The following is a 26,142-nucleotide window of genomic DNA, read 5'->3' as shown; positions in this document are numbered from 1 at the left end:
TGCAGAGCGCTGCTATCTAATATTTTGACTTTAACAAAAAAATCATATATTTTGGGGGCGTGTCTAAAGAGATGGGTAAACTGGTGACCATCTGAGTCCAGTGTCTGTTAGCAGTGTTAGCCTAGCATCTCCCATTGTTTACTAAAGAAGCTCAGGTCAGACACTGAACATGACTCGGCTGATCGGCTGAGTCTGGGCTCTGAGATCCGTCATGTTCACCGAACTTCTCATTTAACTCCTCAAACCCAGTGTTTGGACCTACACGTCAGTTCCTCGCCCTCATAACTGACCTCCTCTCACATAATAAACATCTGTTTCAGAAACCCCGCAATAGAACCCTGGGGGACTCCACACAATATGCTAAACTGCTAGCAAATAAAGCAGAGTTAATGGCCGAGGGTTCTACAGGTAACCCGAGTGTTACCTTGCAGGTGAGGTTACACAGAGTTGGTTCAGAGGATTCCTGACCTCTCTTAACCCCAGACACATGTATCATGGGTTGACCTGAGCTTCTCAGTGATTAGGAAAGGTCAGGTAGGGGTTCAAACACGTATCTCCTCCATTACGTGGTGTGATCATTTTCTGATCGTTATCTGGATGAAGGTTGAGCTCTCCAGCACTGAAACTCTCTTTATGACAGACCTGCAGATCCTCACTGAGGACAGCGCTCTGGTGGTGAATGTCCAGGCAGATGGAGAGATAAGGTGTACACACTGGTGGCCTTGGACCGGGTGACCTGTGGGAACAGGGCGCTCGCTGATAACGGCCTCTTCCGCTGGTGAGTGAACCACAGTCTCCTAACAACTCAATAAACAGAGCAGAAAGCAGACCTTTGTATTTACAGAACAATCAGGTACCCTTGATTTCAGAAGATAAGCAGGTGTCCTAATACTTTTGTCCTATAGTGTATGTAAAATGCCATTTATGTGGGAAGTGAGAGAGTGTGTGTGTGTGTGTGTGTGAGTGCTCAGAGAAACATTAATAACATTAATACAGTTATTAGTGATATTATATATATATATCTGTCTGTGTGTGTGTGTGTGTGGGGGGATCCAGTCCATCTGGTCCAGCACGCTGCTGTCTGTTGTTGGTCTGTTGTTTATTGTATTCACGTGTTTGTTTGTTTGTTTGTTTGTGTTTGTATGCTAATGATGTGATGAGTTCCACTGCAGCTCCTCCAGGCTGGGATGAAGTGAGCTGATCCAGCTGGTTATCATCTTATCAGGTGAGTTTCCACAGCTGGGCGCTGTAGCTGGTGGAGGAGCTGGTGCTGATCTTCAGCAGTCCGGAGTTAAAGGGCCTGTAAAGATAATCCTCAGGGCTGATCATTAACACAACTCAACGTGGGCCGTCAGATCACCACAGAAAGTCCTCTTATCTCCACATCAGCAGCTCTACAGGGGGAGCAACCTTAACCAGCAGTGACACTTCAGTGTAAAATATTTTATTAATTGTTGGAGCGTTTCTATTGGTCCGTTCATCCTGAAATTCTGATCCAGTCTAAAGAACTACTGCAGATTCACATTATGATGAAAAGAGGAAAATGTGTAATACTCCAATCTAACCACAAGGTGGAGACAGTTCCAACTAATTCTGGAGCTCTAATGAAGAAACCAGACTTGGGCATAAGGGGGGCGGAGCTTAGTGGAATAAATCAGTAATAAGTGAGTAAATAAATCAGATATGAAGTGAAACTTTTTAAAATATTATTTTTATACAGAGCGTAAAACACAGCGTGCAAATAAACAGTCTAAACAGCGTGACCCGACCCGACCCGACCCAGACAGCACTGCAGGATCAACACTCAACGTTATGGCGACTGCTCTCTCCACCAGAACCATGAGCAGTACTGAGCGGACCTTCGCCTCCCAACACCGGAGACGTCTTCTAGAAGGTGCAGTTCTAATAACGACTGTGAGTTTATGTGATTAATATTAATCAGCTGATAACAACCACTGATCATCCCACAGTCTCTCACTGCACCTTTCCCCTGATATATGGAAATGAGCTGTGTTCTGATTGGCTTGCCTGTGTAGGGTAAATAGGAGGAGATATGTAAATGTGGCGTGTGCAGAACTAATGGGTTCAATTCAGTGATAAAGTGTAAAATGTGCAGAAAAATAGATTAAAATAGTTTGTTTCCTGTTTTATTCACTTATTTACAGTCTGAATGTCGACAGCACGGGTCATGTGATCACGGGTGCCCAAACTGTTGCACACGACTGTATGTATAGGTGTGTGTGTGTGTGTGTGTGTCTTTCAGGAATGAACGTAAGAAAATAAACACAATACTGACATTCTTCTAGTTTTGGACCCTTTCACTGAAAAATGATGGTAATAATAATAATAATAATAATAATAATAATAATAATAGAAAAAATGCTCTTCTAGGACACCTGTAATAAGTAGCTCAACTAAGAACACCTGTGTTCTAGAACCGGTAGCTGCTGTAAATGATCATACTGTATGAAGAGGTTCTGAGAGGCGGCTCGGGTTTCAGTGTAATTATCTGTAAATCAAATACTGTACCGAACAGCTAAACTAGACAACTGCTGGAGAAAGAAATGGAATGAAAACAGCGGCCCCTTGTGGACCAGTGCAGCTTTACAGAGCTTTCCGGGAGAGGAACCACACTTTCATTGGCTCCTTTTTGCCCTTCATGGTGATGGGACCTCTGTACTCCAAATGAAACTGGGGGTCTGCGTTCTCCACCGACTGCAGACACCTGAGACAAAAGCAGAGCGCAGAGTTTCAGTAACACACAGAATTAAAAACCGGACTTTCACAGAAACACGTTCACAAGTCTAAAACCAGAACTCCTCTCTTAACGAGCTCGTATCCCTCACTTCTTTCTGTTCACAATTTATGGACTAATAAAGACTATCTGATCTTATCTTATCTGATCTTATCTTATCTTTAGAAAAAAATAATTTTTCAGCCTCTTAGCAAGCGCTTAACGTAGCATACCACACAGCATAGCAGCCACCCAGGATCCATAGTAACAGGGTTGTAACGGTATGATGACCATCTCAGAAAATATCATGGTGACACAGGGTACGGTTTTACACAGCGCTTACTCTCTATGCTGTTGTTATTATTATTATTATTGTTGTTGTTGTTGTTGTTGTTGTACACTGAGACTTAAGGGAGTGTTTTTTTTGGTTGAACACTGAACAAGCTTTTTAGTTAAAGCTTGAAAGAATTTATTAATAAAAGTAAAAATAAAAAGTCTAATTATGTTAAATAAATAAATGAAGCTGCATGTACGGTGGAGTTTGTTTGTTTACAGCTATTGAACATTTTATTATGGATAAATCTGCTGATTATTTTCTCCATTAATCAACTGATCGATTAATCGTGTTTTTTTCTGAAAACAGGAATTGCATTTTTTATACCGTTATTAAGTGAACGTGTACGTTATGATAACCATCCATTTTCCCATTGCAACCCTACATAGCAACCACTTAGCAACAGCACATAATCACTTAGCAACCCCCCAGCTACCACATATCTACCCTAACAACCGCTTAGCAACTGCCTTGAAACTGCATCTCATTACGAGACCTGCGCTCGCTCTCCGTCTTTAAACACACGCGGTTTCTGTTACTGCAGCTTTAACACTGGTATATGTAAATGAGCTCTGATCTGATTGGCTGAGCCTCATTCAAAACTACTCCTGAGAACTGCAGTATGCGTGGGCGGGGCTAAGCGGCCTGAGGAGTTGGTTCTCGTGACATCACAGTGAGTGAATCACAGCTAGATCAAAGAGTTGGTAAAGCCCGGCAGTGAGTGAGTCTTCAATGTCCCAAAATTTAGCCATGTCACTCCACTGCTGCGTTCTCTCCACTGGCTTCCTGTAGCTGCTGCCCGCATCAGATTTAAAACCCTGGCGCTGGCCTACAAAGCCAAGAACGGACCAGCCCCTCCGTATCTGATGGCAATGGTCAAAAGCCGATCTGCACCAAGAGCCCTTCGAGCTTCAAGTACGGCTCGGCTCGACCCGCCATCCCTCAAAATCCGCGGAAGACAAGCGTCCAGGCTTTTTTCTGTCCTGCACCAAAGTGGTGGAACGAGCTGCCCCTGGGTGTCCGAACGGCCGAGTCGCTCGCTGTCTTCAAACGCAGACTGAAGACCCACCTCTTCAGAGAGTACTTGGACGAATAGTTCTATGGTCGCCTTATTGTATTGTTTAGTAATGTCTAAGCTTGGAGGTATCTTTTGAATTATTAGTCTATTCTAACTAGCGAAGGTTTTCGTGGGTAAATAGCAAAGCACTTTGTAAGTCGCTCTGGATAAGAGCGTCTGCTAAATGCCGTAAATGTAAATGTAAATGTAAATGTGAGTCTGGGCAGTAGGTGGCGCAGCTGCTCACCTGTAGGTGTATTCAGACACGTTTATCTTCCCTTTCTCTCCGGTGGTCTCCGTGCGGCTCGTCAGGTTGACTGTGTTGCCGAACAGGCAGTAGCGGGGCATTCTCTGACCTATGACCCCGGTCACGACCTCCCCAGTGTGGATCCCGATGGTGATCTGGTGGAAGTGGGAAACACGAGGGGGGGGGGGGTGGTGGTCAGAGCAAAGGCAGGTTAACGTCTAATGTTAAAATCTCAAAAAGTGCTTTTAGAAATGTTTTACATCAATAAATCAGAATTGAACAATAATAATCAATAAAAAATATAATAATGAGAATGTTTACTGATTATTACAAATTTGTATTACCAGTTGGACCAGCAGGTGGCACTGTTGTGCAGAGTTCAGATCAGTTTGAATCAGGGAATCATTTTCTGAATCGATTAGTTCATTCAGGCCTCGTTTTTCCATCACTACCCGTCTCTCTCTCTCACACACACACCTAGTTTGTGGTTTTGACTAGATCTTCATCTGATGAAGATGAAATGACCTGCCACCCACAGAGGACAGGCAGGAGACCAGAGGAGTGCGAGGACCTTGGCCTGCGTGAAGGAGCATGAGGCAGTAAAAGGGCAGGCAGGTATGAGGGGGGGCACGGCCATGCTAGGCCTTAAAGGTCAGCTGATGAAGTGCGGGGAGACATGGACAGATTTCCTGAGAGGGCTGAGTGTCCTGCAGAGGGCGCTGGGGTTTAGCAAAGTAATGGAAGCGTGCACCAGCATCTCAGCATCTTTACAGGAGAGCAGGGGGCGGAGTCTAGCCATACTGAGCCACTATACAGCCTAGCCTGACCAATCACAGCTGTCCTCTAGGTGATGACATGGTCCAAAAAAGTCAAATAACCCAGCGTGAACCATGTGCCCTTTAGTGTTCTCTCTCTCATACACACACACACACACACACACACACACACTGGTACTGGTACTGTGTGTGTATGTAATGTAAACAGAACCAGTGAGCACAGGTCAGAACCGGGTTCGTAATGCTCCTTCGTCACGAGCGCTGAAGTGGGTTTATTTTTACACACTGAACTGTTTCTGTGTGTGAGTGTGAGTGTAAGTGTGTTTAAGTGTGTGAGTGTGTGTGAGTGTGTGTGTGTGTGTGTGGGACAGAGTGAGGGGGACTGTGTTTATGTATGTGTCTGTATCTGTCTGTGCCAACCAGCCCCCAGTAAACAGGTCCTGCTGGGTTTGACGGCACTGTTGTTGCAGAACCAGTCAGTTCCACCCGGCTCCAGTCACACATACAGTACCAACCCGGGACGGTAATTCTGGCCACACGGTGAAGAACCCCGTTTACAGCAGATCCCCCCAGACAGGGGTGCATTTTAGCGTGGTGCTCAGCGCTCGGACAGCTGAACAGCATGCTGCTACTGAAACTAGCTTTTTTAGCACTCAGGCTAATGCAGCTACGGCTGACAGTCTCAGTTCTCACTTTTTGACACAATGTGTAGTTTCCAGGCTCCTGCAGGTGGCGCTGCAGGAGGGTGATGGGGCTGTAATTAGCTGTGGGGGTGTGAGGGGATTCAGAGGTGGTACAGGGCAGTGGACAGTGTGTGTTTCAGCTGCTGGGGGTGTGAGGAGTCCTGAGTCCTGTCCTGCAGGGCTGTACCGATCCTCAATCACAGTATTGATTATTATTGATTAGTTTAGTGTAGAGATGGGTGTCAGACAGTGGGTGATTTAGTGCTGTGTTTAGACACTGACCACTAGAGGGCAGTGTTGTACTGTCTTGACATTCCGCTGCTCTGATTGGATAAAACATCCACTTTTCTTTAACTCAGATTTTCTGCAGATGATGGAGTTACTGACAGTTTTCCTAAACTGTGATCTCAGTATTACAGTATCTCAGTATCACAGTATCTCAGTATCACAGTATCTCAGTATCTCAGTATCACAGTATCGCAGTATCACATTATCTCAGTATCTCAGTATTAAAGTATCTCAGTATTACAGTATCGCAGTATCACATTATCTCAGTATTACAGTATCTCAGTATCGCAGTATCACATTATCTCAGTATCTCAGTATTAAAGTATCTCAGTATTACAGTATCTCAGCATCACAGTATCTCAGCATCACAGTATCTCAGTATCACAGTATCGCAGTATCACATTATCTCAGTATCTCAGTATTAAAGTATCTCAGTATTACAGTATCTCAGCATCACAGTATCTCAGTATCACAGTATCTCAGTATCACAGTATCGCAGTATCACATTATCTCAGTATTAAAGTATCTCAGTATTACAGTATCGCAGTATCACATTATCTCAGTATTACAGTATCTCAGCATCACAGTATCTCAGTATCACAGTATCTCAGTATCACAGTATCGCAGTATCTCAGTATTAAAGTATCACAGTATCACAGTATCTCAGTATTACAGTATCTCAGTATTACAGTATTGCAGTATCACAGTATCGCAATATCTCAGTATCTCAGTATTATAGTATCTCAGTATTAAAGTATCTCGGTATCGCAGTATCTCAGTATTATAGTATTACAGGATCTCAGGATCACAGTATCTCAATATGACAGTATCAGTCTACTGATGTAGCTCTGGTACCAGGTTCTTGTGCACACACAGCCCTGTTAGCTGCACAGCTAACCTGTCCACACTGACAGTGTCTGTCTGTCTGTGTGTCTGTCTGTCTGTCTGTGTGTGTGTCTGTCTGTCTGTCTGTGTGTCTGTCTGTCTGTGTGTCTGTCTGTCTGTCTGTGTGTCTATCTGTGTCTGTCTGTGTGTCTGTCTGTCTGTGTGTCTGTCTGTGTGTCTGTGTGTCTGTGTGTGTGTCTGTCTGTGTGTGTGTCTGTCTGTGTGTCTGTCTGTGTAAACAATGGTTAATGACTGTACTGATATTCCCTCAGTCTGCTGGAATACGACTGTCCGGACTAACCGCCTCTGTCTGAGTGTCGCTGTTCAGAACCGCTCCAGTCGGACCTAACTGTGAGATACTTGGTGAAGTAGGTCTAGAGAGAGAGTGACATAAGCAGAGTGGGTGTTGGCAGGGCACCTCCAACAGCTCCGCTCGTCATTCTCCACCAGCTGGGGACATGCGACATTTCAGGAGTGACAGATAGTGAGAGGGAGAGGGGCTCAGACAGAGCGAGAGAGAGGGAGAGCGAGGGAGAGCGAGGGAGAGCGAGGGAGAGAGAGAGCGAGGGAGAGAGCGAGAGAGAGAGAGAGAGCGAGAGAGAGCGAGAGAGAAAGAGCGAGAGGGAGTGAGTGTATGATAGAGAGAGGGAGAGAGACAGAGAGAGAGAGAGAGAGAGAGAGGGAGAGAGAGAGAGAGAGAGAGAGAGAGAGAGCGAGAGGGAGGGAGTGAGTGTATGATAGAGAGAGGGAGAGAGACAGAGAGAGAGAGAGAGAGAGAGAGGGAGAGAGAGAGAGAGCGCGAGGGGAGAAACAGACAGACGTGCGACAGATTGGATAAATAACGGGTCTGTTCTCTGTGATGCCCAATTATTCAGCTAATCTGTGTGTCATCAACATCCAATGGTACTCAGACCCCCGACACAGCAACACCCCGTCACGCTGACCATAAACAGGCTTATATAACACCCCCCCCACTAAACCCCCCCAAGGCTATTACACTTATCTGGCCTCAAGTATCTGAACACCTTCTCCACCTCACTACTGAGCTCAGGTGTACTGAAGTCAGCTCACTGTGAGTGTGTGTGTGTGTGTGTGTGTAGTGGTACACACTCTTGACTGGTATATGTGTGAGTGTGTGTGTGTGTGTGTGTGTGTGTGTGTGTGTAGTGGTACACACTCTTGACTGGTATATGTGTGAGTGTGTGTGTGTGTGTGTGTGTGTGTGTGTGTGTAGTGGTACACACTCTTGACTGGTATCTGTGTGTGTGTGTGTGTGTGTGTGTGTGTGTAGTGGTACACACTCTTGACTGGTATCTGTGGTTGTTGGTCTACTGGTGTGTAGTAACTGGTTTATAGGTGGTGAGTGTGTGTGTGTGTGTGTGTTATTGGGGTTCATATAGCGTGTGTACGTTAGCATTAGCATTAGCGTTAGCCTCCACTCGGTTCTGAATGGGTTCTTCGGTGCTGGTTTAAGAACAGAAGACAGGCGAGTGAGCGGTTCTCCGGTTCTCCCGCTGGTAAAACAGAATTTCAGTGATGTTTTATAAAGGCTCAGATATTATGGTCTGTTTTCAGGTTCCACTCCAAAAGGAGTTGCAGAACCTCAACTCCTTTATTAACCTTCTGAGAACGTCCGCACTGCTGCTGCAGCCGGCTGGACTGTAGTGTCCGTTAATGGCTCACTGAGGACAGCAGATGGCACTCTGAACACCGTGGTTAAAACTAAGACTCGGAACTGGATTGGGATTCAAACAGCCGATACCTGATCCACTGAAATACACATGGATCAGACTTTTTAATGAAGTGAGCACCGGGCACAGAACTGCAGCTGGTTGAGTGGTCCTGAACAGCCTTGGCGTGTGTTCAGTGTTGTGAGCTGTAGGAGAGGACAGTGTGTAAAATGATGGCTCCTGTTCAGTCTGGCTGTGATGTTAACTGAATAGCGGCTGCAGCGCTCTGGTCTCAGCGCTCTGGTCTCAGCTCTCCGGTCTCACTGTGGAAAACTACAGCAGGTCATTTTCAGTGTTTCATCTTTTAGAAGAAGAAATGTACCACAAAAACACTGCAGCTATTTTTAAACTCTGGAAGTGGGGAAGCGTCTTTTGAGGAGCAGCACTGGAATGGAGCTTTAAGGTGTATGAAATATTCATCTCAGCTACAGGGATGTTTCTGTTTTCTTCAGGTTCTGCTGAAGGGTGGTCCAAGCCCACGCCCCCAAAGCCCTGATAAATCCTTCATGACCTGAAGTTATAAAACTACCCAACCAAAGGTACCTGAACAGCGCCGGGCCCACGCTGACCCAAACATTAGCTTTATAAATGTATGTACCTGCAGAAGTGTACGGTGGAGGAGCGTAGCTGGATCTGCACAGCTCTTACCTGCACAGGTTCCCCGTCCACTTTCACTTGGCCGGCGATCTCCATCATATCCAGGGCCAGGTGGCAGATGGACTGGGCATGGTGGGTGCACGGTTCTGGTAGGCCGCTCACGGTCATGTACTTATCACCAACAGTCTCCACCTGCCAGACAACCACCAGATACACACTATAGGTGCAAAAGTTTGTGGACACTTCATTAGTTCAGCTGCCTTACAGAGCTCTGACCGCTGTATAATCTCTATAGGAAAGCACTGACCAACAGAACGAGATGCTCTGGATCAGCTGTTGATGACACCAACCTACAGGCACCATGCTGCCTAATGCCAGGCGTGGGCTAGAGGGGTATAAAGCCCCCCAGCATTGAGGAGCTGTGGAGCAGTGGAGGAACTGTGTTCTCTGGAATGATGGTGGAGGAGCTCCATCCAGTACTTCTGGGAGGAGTTGGGGAGTCAGAACTGATCAACCAACCTGACCTAACTGATGCTCTCACTCTAACAGGCAATCAAATCCCCCTCACAGCAATGTTCCCACATCTAATGGATGAGTGCAGGTCTTAAACTCTAACAAAAGTGTTCTTTAAATCATAACAATAGGGAAACCTTTGTGGTGCTATCTAGAACCACTAAAGCAGGCAAGAAACCATTTCAGCATTCAGGTGCTTCTTTGAGTTGCCATGGATCACTGCAGAACCACTGCCTTAACTAAAGAACCTTTGCAGAACCTTATGTCATGCTGACTTAGAACCAGAGTGGAACCTTTTAAAACCCTTCCTATAAAGAACATCTAGAACAGTCTGCATTTAGAATGGGAGGAATTTTCCTGGTGTTTCCATGACGTCAAGTCTTTAAATGTCCAGGTTTTCCAGGACGTGTCTGAGTCCTGCGCCCCGGGTAGAGCTGGGTAGACCCTGCTGGGCGTGACGGATGGGGGGGTTGGTTGTATACGGTCATATCAGATTTCTTTTATTGCAACGTCAAAACAAGTGTATTTTATAGAGGGACAGCGGTGGAGCAGCTGACCACACATCGCGCTGGTGTGTGATCTGGACTGTAATCTCTGACAGTCGGCCCGGCGTGTCGTCTTCTGCTCAATACATCCAAATACCCCCAAACATACACTTAAACACACAGCCGTCCCGTCAGAGACCGTGGACCCTCAGGACCACCTACACACAGATGGTCTAAAGTAAATATTGCTTTTTTTGGTGAGCCAGTCTCCAAATCCGAGCCTCCCATTCCGCTCCGTTAGCTCAGCTCCTTAAAGTGCATTCCAGTCTGAAAGCCCGACCCGTAAATCACTGAGGCCGTCCTGTCGCTGCCTGGTTCTCTGCAAAGAACCTGGTGCCTACAGCCGTCGCCACTGCGCACTAAACAAGAACCGAGCTCAGAACCGGGAAACTAGACACGGAAAGATTGATCGGATGTGATCGGGCGCTATACAGACGATCATTCTTTAACTTGCCCGATCCCGCAGTTCCCGCTGTGTGTGCTGAAAGATGGTTCTGGACATAGGGTTCCTCAGATAAAGGAAACCCTCATGTAGCACCAAACCGAGTTCCACTCTAGTTAAAGGTCGAATAACTGAAGGAACCTTTGTTTAGAACGTTCCAGTGCTGAAAAAAGGTTCTGTTCTGTTTAGTGCTGAAAATGGGTTCTTTGGAGTCGGTCAGGGCTGAACTGCTGCTTGTATTGTCAGTGTGAATGGGAGAGGCTAAAATGCTGTATGGGAGGATGCACATCGCTGTCCAGCAAAAAACCTAGTATCTCCATTTTGGTCTTTTCTCTATGATGAGAATCAGGCAGCTGTTCTTTAGGTTCTGTACATGGACTGGAGGTACTGGGGAGAGAACAGCAGATTAGAGGCTTGTGGATTTCTAGATCTTTTTAAATTAAAGGCTTTTTTTATATGACCCATGTTTTTATAAGCTCATAACTCCAGATGTGAGTCACGTACGATAATGTGATGCAACGGAGAGGGCGGAGTCTACAGACTCAGGAAGTCCTCACCTTGTAGACGTAAGGGTTCTTGCGGGAGTCGGTGAGGATGTCGAACTTGGTGTAGATGTCGTTGAGCAGGTTGACGATCTTTATGGCTCCCTCTGCGGAGGCGTGTTTACTGCAGAACGCGTTGAATCCCACGATGCCGCTGAAGAGGATGGTCACGTTGTCGTAGCGCTTGGCGGGGACTGGACGCTTGTGCCGCAGTTCGTTCGCTACAGAGGGTGGAAGAACCGAATACAGCAACCTGCAAAACAGCAGATCACCAACCCGGTTTAGTTTACGGTGCAGGAGCAGAGCGGCGCCTGACCCCAGGTGGGGACCACCGTTAGTGCTGAACTGGTACTACAGGGTTCTGGACCAGTCCTGAGTTCTTTAACCAAGATCCTGTGAAGAAGATACAGTTAATACTGGTCTAAATGTTGGCTTTCGTAGTTGTAAGAACCAGCGCCACCTGCTGGTCAAACTATCCCATTATTATTACATTTTATTAATGTCAAATTAACAAAATCAGTGTAATGCTTTTATTTGAAGTCTGCTGCTTCACATGGCTTTAATTCACTTTCACTAAAAAACTACTTTTAAAACAAACAAAAGGTAAATAAAGGTGATAAAATCACCTTGTTATTATATAATCTTTATATCTTAATATTTGATCAGTTACTTGATCTTTAATGAATATATTAACTCTGCACAGTTTCAGAGCTACAGTTTAACAGACAAACACATAAAACCCACCCAAACTATAGACCGGAGTGTGTAACGGATGTGTGTCTGATCAGCTGGACTGTGGGGGGGTCTCTGGACACAGGACAGGGTCCCTGGTTGCAAAAGATTTGAGACCCCCTGCTGCAGAAGTCCGGTTCTGTCTCAGTATTTTTAGATTTGGAGGTAAATAAGTTAATAATCCCACATGAAGCAGCTCGGCGCTGCAGCGGCCCAACAAAGGCCTTAATTAGCCTCGTGGACTGCAGCTAATTACCCTAATTACCCCGTCTGGACACCGCTGTTTGTTCTCACTTGGGCATTTCTCCACATCTGCCGTTGTGCACACGCAGCGCTGACGGTGCGCAAAAAAAGAAGGTATTCAACAATAATGAGACGTTCTTTGCAGAACCCTGTTGTGTGATCGAGGAACCGCAGTCCATCATGCCTGAAATGAGCCTGTCGGGGATTAGCACTGGGACAAAGCGAGCGTTTCCGCAAACATTCTGGAGGACGAGAAGCCTCCCTCGCGGTTAGATTACGGACACATCATATTGAAAGCAGGTCTCCGGGGAACGGGGATGGGGTTGCTATGGAAACCGTCTTAGGTAGGCTTACTGCTCTCTGCCAAAACTCGGAAATGCATTAAATAATGAATTGGTATTACTGGGCACACTGCAGACGGGGCACATTTTCAATGATCTAGTTTTGCGACGGACGCTCTCTGCATATAAATCAAGGCTCTGCTGAAGCTCCGCGCTGACCCATAGCAATGTTCCAGAGCTGGAACCACGTGTTCTCTGCATGTGGCTGGAAGAATGACTCCAGGCAAATTTCCCCTTGATTGGAGGGTGGCTGTGTTTACTGGATTTCCGTTACATCACAGCAGCTTTCACTGGATCCATGATTGGGTTCAAACTGATCACAGTTAATCAATAATAAGCAGCATTATATCTATATGTATTTACACTGCTGAAGATGAACCAATTAACCATCATCCTGTATCAGCTTAAATCAGCAGCTTCAGGATCATGCTGATGCTCCACTGACTGAAACAGGGAGAAGGGCGTCTCCGTCATTCCCACTCCGGGCCGGAGCACTGCTGCTACTGCACTATGGAGGTTTGGTGGTGGAGCTGCAGGAGGAGAACCTCTCTCCAGAACTGCTGTGTAACGCTGCAGAACCCATAGAGTCATAATAGTGTAAAATCCTGTAGTGTTACTCTACCACCTCAGCACACATGCTGCTCCACCTTCAGATCTCTGCTGTTTTTCTCATTTCTCCATAATATAGACCTGACCGTTGTTCTTATTCTGTATCAGAGTTTCATGATGAATGGACCAATAGAAACGCTCCAACATCACCTGGATTAAAATATTCATACACTATAAGTTCTGAAGTTTTGCGATGCGTAAAATAAATCACCATGAAATTCCAGAGGAGTGAGATCTGAACTCTGAGGAGCTCTGAGGAAGATCCGTGCTTCTGCAGTGATTAAAGGGCTCGGTGTGTGCCGGGTTTGGGTCGCGGTCAGGACTCCTCCTCCGCCTGTATTCAGAGTGGAATGACTAGTGCGCTGTTTCTGGATGTCATATTTGCAGGGAGAAGCAGGTGGTGGAGAAAAGCTGCGGGTGCAGATAAGCAGAGACGCCTGTGTTGAGCCGTTATCGCTGGTGAGCACACGTCCAGCTCTGAGAGGGGCGGCACACTGCGAGTACACACTGCAGAGGAGGCCCTTTTAAAGACCTCCTCTCGGGGCTCATGGAGGACCTGGGCTGCATGCAGGCTGCCTCAGAGACCGCCACAATGCCCCTCCAACCCGGCCGTAATTACGATGTCCTGCTGCTGTTCAGCAGAACACGCACTAATGCGGTCAGTCATTCAACCACGGAACCGCAGAACCTTTTCTGTGGAGAATACAGAGCAAATTAGCTCTCTGCACCCGCTGTTACGGTTTAAATTTACCCTAATAAAACAGCGCCCCCTTCAGACAGCACCCATACTAACCCTCCATTACCTCAGCCTGCACTGCCCTGACTGCACGACTGCAGCCCTCATCACACGGCACCATCACCATCCAGAGTGGGGGTGTGGGGGTGTGGGGGGTTTGATGTGGAACGTTCTGTTCTAGATAACCTTACCCAGTCAGAGCTGGTCACAGTGTAGGTGAACGGAGTGGAGCTCCATCCAGTACAGGAGAAACGCAGCTGTGATTAGATTTTCTCTTGTTCTCCACAGGTGTGGTAACCTCTACTCTCGGGTTCTAGGAATAGGGACTGAGAACCGCTTGTGAATTGTTGCGTTCGCGTTACTGGGTGCTCGTTTCTGGCAGGGTCAGAGCTCAAAGGTATCCTGAATTCAGGGTCTGTCAGCACTAGCTGTGGAGATCCTGAGTGAATGGTGAAGCACTGTAAATGTGACTAGCCGGGGTTCAATTCTTGTCTTGTGTTGAGAATCCTGTATTAATGTGAGGCGGCGCGTCTGCAGCTCTCCAGCTGAGCACCTTAATCAGCTCTTAGTCAATCAATTCATCAATAAGTCATTTAAACAAGGACAGATCAATGGCAATAAATCTGCAGCCTGGACTGATGGAGGAGTGACTGCGTAATCGCTACACGCTCCCCTGTGGAGGATTTGCTAGCGGCCGTCACGACGCCAAATCCACTGTGGGAACGCGGCGGACCGAGTGCTTCTCTGGCGGAGCGGCGATGCGGCACTCTGAGCCCCGAACAGCTGTCAGTGTTTGCTGTCAGGACTGAGACGCAGAGCTCTGTGTGAAATACTGAGCTTTCCATCAGCTCTGACAAACACAAAGACATGCAAACACACACACACACTTTCACACACACACACACTCACACACACACTCAAACACACTCTCACACACACTCACTCAAACACACACTCTCACACACACTCTCGCGCTGAGGCAGCCGGGTTCCCTGCAGAAGCTTCTTTTCAGTACACAAAAAAAAAATTAAACAGCCGAAAACAGAACGCCCAGCCGTGCGATCACAACACACGATGATGTCACAATGTCTCCAGAGAACGTAAACGCTTAGAGAAGTCCTGATCCGGTTCACTGGACCAGTTCTGGGGCTGATCCTGGTGTATTTCAGTGGATTAGATGTGGATGTTTTTATGCTGATCCAGCTCCGATCCTTTATTTTTACCGCTGTGTTCTAGCAGAGCGCCCTCTGGTGTCCTCTAGACGCCATTAACAGCCGTTATTTCCCGCCCGCAGCAGTGAGCAGCGTTCTGTAACATCTGTGGTTCTAGATCTTTGACTGACTGTCTTCTGCCGTTTTGGCCCACAGTCAGTGACGTTACCAGGTTGGGCCTGACTGTGGTAAAAACACTCCACACATAAGGATGAATATGAACAGGGATGAAAGAGCTCTGCTGTTTGATGTTCTTATGTAATAGTTTTCCATTTGTGATTCTCCAAGCTGTACATGAGGTCCTGAGCTCATTTCAGAAGGAGGATATCTGGCAAATGATGTAAGATCGGGCTTCATCAGAGCAGCCTTCATTAAACTCATTAGACAGTACAGCAGTAAAGCACGCCCCCTGCAGGACCACGTCTGTCCAAACAAAGAGGGAGCTCACACTAGCGTGAGTGAGTGTTAGCGGCGTGTGCTAATAAACCGCGTTAATCAGCGTGTTCAACATGTATCAGATGTGTTAGTGAGCCGAGTAAATACTCCTGTTTATATACATTCATCATGCTCCAGAAGGCAGAAGGCACTTTAAACACCATAACTCTGCTCTCGCGCTCGCGCTCGCGCTCCGCAATGAAACATTTACATTTTTGGCCGACACTCTTTGGGGAGTGTGTTTAGACATCAGGTCATCGCTCTTTGTTTCTGCTCACAGAGAAAACACTACGCCTGTGTGACAATAAGAATTTACCCAGCAGGCTGCTGTCAAAGGGGAACTCCACCACTTTCTCAAAATTCTCTACCTAACTCTGAGTCGGGGGTCCCACCAGGCATAAGTGACCATGACTACAACACAGATACAGCCCATAATTGATCTCCTATCCAAACCCACTAGTGCAGCTACACGAGTCTTCTGAGTTTTATATGGATGATGATGATGATGATGATGAAGGTAAAATAGTGGAGAATCTCAGCTAATGCAGTTCTCTTTAGGGACTACTTTCTGTAGCCGCACTACACCCTGCAGCATGTATCCCTCCACCATTTTAATGATCTGGTTCTAAAAGCAGGTTCTAGAGCCGAACTCTTCTCAGAACTCTGGTAGAACAGTGTCTCAGGCATCAGGCAGCGTCTTCATCACCATTAGGTGAAGAACTTTCTGTGAGGAGCTTTTATTAGAGCTTCAGACGTCTGCTTCCCTTCACCTCCACTGTAGAACCACAGCTCTGACTGGGGGAGCTTATCTAGAACCTCCACTGTAGAACCACAGCTCTGACTGGGGGAGCTTATCTAGAACCTCCACTGTAGAACTCCAGCTCTGACTGGGGGAGCTTATCTAGAACCTTATCTAGGTTATCTAGAGTGTCTCACACCAAACCCACCAACCCCCCTCTGACTGAGTCTGTTTAAATCTGAATGGTTTAATTATGCAGCAATTCTGGTAAAACTGGTGGGCTTCCCCTGTCCGCCCAATATGAGGGCCTCTTCAGTGGAGGGGAGTAGCGTCAGTGTTCAGGGCGGTCGTGGCGTGAACCGAGCGGGGGAAAGGGTTTCTGGGTTTCTGACAGATTAAGAGCTATTTTTATTCTGTTCGCTCTTCCTCTGGAGAACCTTTATCTTCAGACAGCTCTTGTAAATATTTCTTGTCAGGAAGTTCATGGAGGTTCTGTGTTTGGCACCCTGGATCACTAGCTACTCCGGCTGAGGGTCTGAGACGTCTAAGCAGTTGATTTAGAAGTCGAAATAAAGACAGACTGAACGGAGCATGATTAATACTGCCGCTGTGAACCTCTAATCTTGACGTAATCATGTTGGTTCTTATAGATGTTCTGAACTGTTAGGACGGTGTTCATGCAACCTTCTGTGAGGAGCTTTAAGAGCTTCAGACATCTGCTCCCCTTCTCCTCCTTTGAGGTTGGGAAACTCTGCTCTGACCCAGTGAGGATTTGATGAAGTTCTGGTGAAGTTCTGGAGGTGATCTGACTGGCGTTCGTTTGGGAGTGACTGGGTGGTTGTGGGATGCAGGAGGACTAACCTGTCCGTCTTCTTCTTCTCGTCCTCCAGGGCTCTCAGTGTGTGCTGCAGGCGGTCGGTGAGGATCTCCAGCTCCTGTGTGAGTTTGTACTCCTCTCTGAACTGCTCTCCCAGCAGCACCAGGTCCCGCGTGGCGTCGTGAAGGGGGATGTCGCTTAGGTACAGGCCCCGCCGCGTCAGGTCGTCCAGGTTCATTACGCTGAGGAGGGCAGACGAGCAGAAGCGTAGAAGAGTAATGAGTGAGGCTGAGGTCAGAGCTCAGTCCTGGCCGTTTGTTTATTATTTAGTTTGTTGCGTCTTTGGGTTTTAGAAAAGTGATAAATAATCCACAATTATTATGATTATGATTATTATTATGATTATTATTATTATGATTATTATTATTATGATTATTATTATGATTAAGCAGATGTGTAAGCAGACAGTCAACACCACTTGCCTGGCTGGTGACAGCTGTGAGAGAGCGCTGTGTATAGATCTGATAAGCTTATCATGTTCTGTAGTACTGGAGCAGTAGTGCTCAGCAGTTAGAGCTCCAGGCTGTTGATCACAGGGTTGTGGGTTCGAGACCCGGGTTCGGCAAACTGCCACTGTTGGGCTCTTGAGCAAGGCCCTTCACCCTCTCTGCTCCCTGGGCGCAACAGCAATGGCTGCCCACCGCTCCGGGCACGTGTGCTCACTGTCCACTGTGTGTGTGTTTCACTGGTGTGTGTGTGTGTGTGTGTGTGTGTGTGTGTGTGTGTGTGTGTGTGTGTGTTCACGTCTGAGCTGTATTTCTGCGCTGTATTATCACACCCATATTCATAGCATAGAAATATGAAATATGTCCAGAGGGTCAGCTCAAATAAAACATCTGAAGAAACCCAGGATCTTAAAAATGACGTTAAGCCTCGTTGAAGAAACACACAGGTTCAGGCTGAATGTGATTAGGGTACTAGACAGTTAGAACTCAAAGACATTAGAAGAAGAAGAACTCAGAGTCTGAATATTCTTTAAATAGATCAATATTCCCTCACTAATATCAGCCTGCTCTAAACCTCCGGTGTCTGATCTTTAGGCTTGCGTGGGCCGGTCACTAAAGTTAGTTATAGGGACCAGGTTCAGTCTGAGATGTTCATTTAGCTCTAAATTCTTCCTTTACTGAACTATAAAACTATGGGAGACGGGCTGTGTGTAGATCAGCTCATCATACTCAGACTCCAGCCTGCAGCTACAGCAGCTACTGAGCATCTCTATTTCTGCTTCTGCCTCTCAGAAAATCTCCTCAAGATGACCCACAGCCATCCCAGGTCCAGCTCAGAAGGTCCGGCACTTCAAAAGACTGAAGGTCCGGCTGCAGGACGCTAATCTGCTGGAGTGAACCAAGCTGTGGAGGAGCTGAGTCTCCTGCTGAGATACGAGGTGAAGCGTTGTTATGCAGTGGAATCGCCTACCACTGCTAATTACACACTCACACACACACACTCACACACACACACACACACACACACACACACACTCACACACACACACTCACACACACACACACACTCACACACACACGTCCACGGAGCTGGAATTAAACCCGTTTGGAGAGGTCAGATATTTATAAATGGATAAATATTCATATCTATATTTAGCGAGGGCTTAAGAGCTGTCTGTAAAGCCGTGCTGCAGAAACCCGGCCAGACTGAGCCCAGTCACACACACCCCTCTTCACATTTAGCTGCTGCTGGTTCTGGTTCTACTTTGAGTGATGCCATACTAGAATCACTTGTGGTTCCCTAAAGGAAGGAGGTGAGTGCGGTTCTGAAACTGGTGAAGAACCTGAACATCAACATTTAGATCTTTAAAAGCCAACAAGAAAACACACAAACAGGAACATACGACACAACACCCTCGTTTGATTGGCCCTGCTGCTGAGCTTGGCTGCCTTTTGACCCGCCCCCAAGCTAAAATGGTAGATTCTGATTGGTTCTACATCTGGGTTTTACTGTCTGTTGTCCCACCCCAAGCTAAAATGCTAGATTCTGATTGGCTTTGCCATTGAGTTTGACAGTCTGTTGTCCCGCCCCCAGATGAAACTGAGATTTTGATTGGTGCGAGTTCTGACCACAGTTACCTGTCAGTCATATCAGTCCGAGTTTAATTATGTATAAATGGAGAAATAATATTATACAGTTTAGCTTCAGTCTGAATATTCAGCTCCTCAGAATCAGAACCGGTGGAGAGAGTTTGGGTCGGGCTCCAGTTTCAGCACCACAGGGCTTGTCTGCATGTCTGGCGGGTCTGAGCGAGGTACCTGGGTGAGCAGAGGAAGAGGATGTTTTCGGTCTCGGGGAGGGAAATCATCTGGCCTTTCAGCCTGAGGCAGCTAATCTCCGCTCCCGTCAGCTCGTCCTCACACTCTGCCATCTCCACGTTCAGCAGACCCTCCTACACCCCACCCAACACACACACACACACAGTCTGAGTTACTAACACTGTGAATATCGTTACCTGTTCAGTGAGGAGGGGTCTGGGCTGTGCAGCTGCTCGAGATGTTCAAAAGTTTGGAATCAAACTCTCGTATCTCATCACCGTCACGCAAAAACACCCGTTCCCTCTTCTCACTGTCCTCCAGAATCAGAATCTGCAGCTGTTCTTTCTACTGCAGCAGAATTTCAGGACGAACGGACCAATAGAAATCAGTCCACTGTGAAGCTGCTGTTCTGGCAGATACGAGGTTTTCAAATATCTTAGTTTTTTTGCTTTCTACTGAAGATCAGATCTCGCACCTGTTCAGGTAAAAGGTGCCATAATTCTATAATTCTATAATTCTATAATTTTATAATTCCACTCTAAGGCTTGTGGAAACTTTGCTGAAACAGAATCTGAAGGAAGTTAAAGTTTCTTTTCTTTGAATAAAAGCAGTTCAGTTCAGTCTGCTGAGTGGGGGCGGGGCTGAGTGGGTGAGTTTGTTTGAGTGGGGGCGGGGCTGAGTGGTGAGTTTGTTTGAGTGGGGGCGGGGCTGAGTGGTGAGTTTGTTTAAGTGGGGGCGGGGCTGAGTGGGTGAGTTTGTTTAAGTGGGGGCGGGGCTGAGTGGTGAGTTTGTTTAAGTGGGGGCGGGGCTGAGTGGGTGAGTTTGTTTGAGTGGGGGCGGGGCTGAGTGGGTGAGTTTGTTTGAGTGGGGGCGGGGCTGAGTGGTGAGTTTGTTTGAGTGGGGGCGGGGCTGAGTGGGTGAGTTTGTTTGAGTGGGGGCGGGGCTGAGTGGGTGAGTTTGTTTGAGTGGGGGCGGGGCTGAGTGGGCGGGGTTTGTTTAAGAGGAGACGTCTGCTGTAAGCTCTGTCTGACAGAGGTCTGAGATACAGCAGCTTCCTCCGACTCGGACCAGAACACACCCACCTTACTCCTCAGCACAAACACCGTGTTGATGTGGGACAGGATGCCATGGAAACTGAAGTCGATGTGAGGCCGCACCAACGAGAACACCGAGGAGAGATTACACACACCAGGCTGGAGCTGAGAGAGAGAGGGAGAGAGAGAGAGGGAGAGAGAGAGAGGGAGAGAGAGAGAGAGAGAGACAGAGAGAGAGACAGAGAGAGAGAGAGATAGAGGGGGTAGAGGTAGAGAGAGATAGAGGGGGGGTAGAGAGAGAGAGAATCAGCACTTTTTCTGATGTATTATATCTGTTCGCCTTCGTGGATTTCCAGACGTTCTCCGTGTTCCACTGAGCCGTTATGTAAGACGTTCCTCAGACAGTTCTTATCTGTTCCGACTCTTCTGCTTAACGGAACGAGCACGACGGCCACGTTCTCACAGCGAGGTCACACACTCATAGGGATGAAACTGTCCTATCACAGTACACACACAATGTCTCTGAGGTCAAAACACCAGCAGAACAGTCAACAACTCAACAAACAAACAAATAAACAACTCAAAAAATAAACAAATAAATAACTAAACAAACAAACAAATAAATAACTCACTGATCATTTCTATTATTTGAATTCAACATCAGAAGGCACGGGACATTACAGGTGTCTAAAGGGAGGTCCTGAGGTAAAGACTTCCTGTTGTTCCGCCTCCACAGCGACACTCAACACGCTGAGCTCACCCAGCGCAGACCAGCAGAAACTCCATGTACTCTCTCTGCAAATGGTTCTGAGTGATGCCATAGAAGAACCACACTCGGTTCCATAAAGGACCATGTGTGTAGTGGAGATGTGTGGGTGTGAAGAACCTTTAGATCTACTGGATCTCCACAAAGTTCTTTATTTATTTACACATCCTACATATCAGGCCGTGAGTGAACAGTCAGGTCTTGAAGGTGATGAAGGTGATGAAGCAGAAAAAATGGACAAGCGTAAGAATCTGAGATACTTTGACCAGAACCAAACTGTGAGGTTCTAGATAATGACTGAATCAGAACATCTCCAGAACATCAGCAGGCGGGTCTTGTGGGGTGTTCCCGGTATGCAGTGGTGAACTGGCGGTGAACTGGCGACTGGCTCTCACTGATGCTCATGGAGGCCCCGCCCACCTCACACCTTACAGGACTTAAAGGATCTGATGCTGACATTAGTCTTGGTGTCAGAGACCACAGCAGGACACCTTTGGAGTCTTGCTTTGAGTGTTTAACAGCACAACAGGGACCTACTCAGTACTGCGCAGGTGGTATTAATGTTCTGGCTGATCAGTGTATATCTCACCTGTGGCAGGACTCTGAAGATGGCGTTTCCGCACTGGGTGAGCATGAGGTCCTTGTCGAACATGAGGTGGAAAGGGAAGGCCTTGCAGAACGTATAGGGGCTAATCCGGGTCTCCTGAGTGCCATTTTCTTCAAAGCCATCCAGGTCCTCGTAAAACGCCTCCTCCTCAGAGTCCTTCTCCTCAATCAGGAACTTAATGTGGTCACACTCCTCGCTCTTCTGCTGAATGACCTGGTAATAGAGGGTAGAGGGAGGAGATGGAGAGGCTGGTTCAGAGCTAAAATGAGCAGATCAGTGAATAATCAATAGATAAGGATTGATCCCTGAGCCCAGATACAACCGATCACCCAAGACGTGCTCGGAATCTGTCACCAGTTTACTCATCTCTGTAGACACGCCCCCAAACCCGCTCCTCTCTCAGAGCTCCTCCAGATCTTCATCAGCTGGTAGATGGATGTGGTGCTGCAGCACCCCAGCGTCCTGAGACAAACCCCATCATCCTGAGACACAAACCCCATCATCCTAAGACACAAACCCCAGCGTCCTGAGACAAACCCCATCATCCTGAGACACAAACCCCAGCGTCCTGAGACAAACCCCATCATCCTGAGACACAAACCCCATCATCCTAAGACACAAACCCCAGCGTCCTGAGACAAACCCCATCATCCTGAGACACAAACCCCATCATCCTAAGACACAAACCCCATCATCCTAAGACAAACCCCAGCGTCCTGAGACACAAACCCCATCATCCTGAGACACAAACCCCATCATCCTAAGACACAAACCCCATCATCCTAAGACAAACCCCAGCGTCCTGAGACAAACCCCATCACCCTGAGACACAAACCCCATCATCCTAAGACACAAACCCCATCATCCTAAGACACAAACCCCATCATCCTAAGACAAACCCCAGCGTCCTGAGACAAACCCCAGCGTCCTGAGACAAACCCCAGCGTCCTGAGACAAATCCCATCATCCTGAGACACAAAGCCCATCATCCTGAGACACAAACCCCATCATCCTAAGACAAACCCCAGCGTCCTGAGACACAAACCCCAGCGTCCTGAGACACAAACCCCATCATCCTAAGACACAAACCCCATCATCCTAAGACAAACCCCAGCGTCCTGAGACACAAACCCCAGCGTCCTGAGACACAAACCCCATCATCCTAAGACACAAACCCCATCATCCTAAGACAAACCCCAGCGTCCTGAGACAAACCCCATCATCCTGAGACACAAACCCCATCATCCTAAGACACAAACCCCATCATCCTAAGACACAAACCCCATCATCCTAAGACAAACCCCAGCGTCCTGAGACAAACCCCAGCGTCCTGAGACAAATCCCATCATCCTGAGACACAAAGCCCATCATCCTGAGACACAAACCCCATCATCCTGAGACACAAACCCCATCATCCTAAGACACAAACCCTATCATCCTGAGACAAACCCCCATAATCCTGAGACACAAACCCCCATAATCCTGAGACACAAACCCCCATCATCCTAAGACACAAACCCCAGCGTCCTGAGACAAACCCCATCATCCTAAGACACACACCCCATCATCCTAAGACACAAACCCCATCATCCTAAGACACAAACCCCAGCGTCCTGAGACACAAACCCCAGCGTCCTGAGACAAACCCCATCATCCTAAGACAAACACCATCATCCTGAGACACAAACCCCATCATCCTGAGACACAAACCCCATCATCCTAAGACACAAACCCCAGCGTCCTGAGACAAACCCCATCATCCTGAGACACAAACCCCAGCGTCCTGAGACAAACCCCATCATCCTGAGACACAAACCCCATCATCCTAAGACACAAACCCCAGCGTCCTGAGACAAACCCCATCATCCTGAGACACAAACCCCATCATCCTAAGACACAAACCCCATCATCCTAAGACAAACCCCAGCGTCCTGAGACAAACCCCATCATCCTGAGACACAAACCCCATCATCCTAAGACACAAACCCCATCATCCTAAGACACAAACCCCATCATCCTAAGACAAACCCCAGCGTCCTGAGACAAACCCCAGCATCCTGAGACAAACCCCAGCGTCCTGAGACAAATCCCATCATCCTGAGACACAAAGCCCATCATCCTGAGACACAAAGCCCATCATCCTGAGACACAAACCCCATCATCCTAAGACACAAACCCTATCATCCTAAGACAAACCCCAGCAACCTGAGACAAACCCCCATAATCCTGAGACACAAACCCCCATCATCCTAAGACACAAACCCCAGCGTCCTGAGACAAACCCCATCATCCTAAGACACACACCCCATCATCCTAAGACACAAACCCCAGCGTCCTGAGACACAAACCCCAGCGTCCTGAGACAAACCCCATCATCCTAAGACAAACACCATCATCCTAAGACACAAACCCCATCATCCTAAGACACAAACCCCAGCGTCCTGAGACACAAACCCCAGCGTCCTGAGACAAACCCCATCATCCTAAGACAAACACCATCATCCTGAGACACAAACCCCATCATCCTGAGACACAAACCCCAGCGTCCTGAGACACACCCCATCATCCCGAGACACAGACCCCATCATCCCAAGACAAACACCATCATCCCGAAACACAGACCCCATCATCCCGAAACACAGACCCCATCATCCTGAGACAAACACCATCATCCTGAGACAAACACCATCATCCCGAAACACAGACCCCATCATCCCAAAACACAGACCCCATCATCCTGAGACAAACCCCATCATCCTGAGACACAAACCCCAGCGTCCTGAGACAAACCCCATCATCCTGAGACACAAACCCCATCATCCTAAGACACAAACCCCAGCGTCCTGAGACAAACCCCATCATCCTGAGACACAAACCCCATCATCCTAAGACACAAACCCCATCATCCTAAGACAAACCCCAGCGTCCTGAGACAAACCCCATCATCCTGAGACACAAACCCCATCATCCTAAGACACAAACCCCATCATCCTAAGACACAAACCCCATCATCCTAAGACACAAACCCCAGCGTCCTGAGACAAACCCCAGCATCCTGAGACAAACCCCAGCGTCCTGAGACAAATCCCATCATCCTGAGACACAAAGCCCATCATCCTGAGACACAAACCCCATCATCCTAAGACACAAACCCTATCATCCTAAGACAAACCCCAGCAACCTGAGACAAACCCCCATAATCCTGAGACACAAACCCCCATCATCCTAAGACACAAACCCCAGCGTCCTGAGACAAACCCCATCATCCTAAGACACACACCCCATCATCCTAAGACACAAACCCCATCATCCTAAGACACAAACCCCAGCGTCCTGAGACACAAACCCCAGCGTCCTGAGACAAACCCCATCATCCTAAGACAAACACCATCATCCTGAGACACACACCCCATCATCCTAAGACACAAACCCCATCATCCTAAGACACAAACCCCATCATCCTGAGACAAACACTATCATCCTGAGACACAAACCCCATCATCCTGAGACACAAACCCCATCATCCCGAAACACAGACCCCATCATCCTGAGACAAACACCATCATCCTGAGACACAAACCCCATCATCCTGAGACACAGACCCCATCATCCTGAGACAAACACCATCATCCTGAGACACAAACCCCATCATCCTGAGACACAGACCCCATCATCCTGAGACAAACACTATCATCCTGAGACACAAACCCCATCATCCTGAGACACAAACCCCATCATCCTGAGACAAACCCCATCATCCTGAGACACAGACCCCATCATCCTGAGACAAACACCATCATCCTGAGACACAAACCCCATCATCCCGAAACACAGACCCCATCATCCTGAGACAAACACCATCATCCTGAGACACAAACCCCATCATCCTGAGACACAAACCCCATCATCCTGAGACAAACCCCATCATCCTGAGACACAGACCCCATCATCCTGAGACAAACACTATCATCCTGAGACACAAACCCCATCATCCCGAAACACAGACCCCATCATCCTGAGACAAACACCATCATCCTGAGACACAAACCCCAGCGTCCTGAGACAAACCCCATCATCCTAAGACAAACACCATCATCCTGAGACACAAACCCCATCATCCTGAGACACAAACCCCAGCGTCCTGAGACACACCCCATCATCCCGAGACACAGACC

The 26,142-nt window shown here is 47.6% G+C and overlaps 1 protein-coding gene across 1 annotated transcript in view; it reads right to left on the bottom strand.

Moving 5' to 3' along the window:
* Positions 1 to 1,428: 1,428 nt before the first annotated feature.
* gucy1b1 (guanylate cyclase 1 soluble subunit beta 1) overlaps positions 1,429 to 26,142 on the bottom strand; it is a 33,040-nt gene continuing 8,326 nt past the window's right edge. Inside the window, exons 6-13 of the mRNA XM_072669723.1 lie at positions 21,950 to 22,180; positions 20,643 to 20,759; positions 19,561 to 19,694; positions 17,281 to 17,478; positions 11,389 to 11,626; positions 9,383 to 9,523; positions 4,373 to 4,527; positions 1,429 to 2,725 (exon numbers count right to left, since the gene is read on the bottom strand). Coding sequence (XP_072525824.1) covers positions 2,605 to 2,725; positions 4,373 to 4,527; positions 9,383 to 9,523; positions 11,389 to 11,626; positions 17,281 to 17,478; positions 19,561 to 19,694; positions 20,643 to 20,759; positions 21,950 to 22,180 — 1,335 coding nt within the window. The 3' untranslated portion in view covers positions 1,429 to 2,604. The remainder of the gene's footprint in view (positions 2,726 to 4,372; positions 4,528 to 9,382; positions 9,524 to 11,388; positions 11,627 to 17,280; positions 17,479 to 19,560; positions 19,695 to 20,642; positions 20,760 to 21,949; positions 22,181 to 26,142) is intronic.

Source organism: Salminus brasiliensis, chromosome 24, assembly GCF_030463535.1.
Source record: "Salminus brasiliensis chromosome 24, fSalBra1.hap2, whole genome shotgun sequence".
In the NCBI taxonomy this organism is placed as follows: domain Eukaryota; kingdom Metazoa; phylum Chordata; class Actinopteri; order Characiformes; family Bryconidae; genus Salminus; species Salminus brasiliensis.
This window is presented reverse-complemented; position numbering and strand designations above follow the sequence as displayed.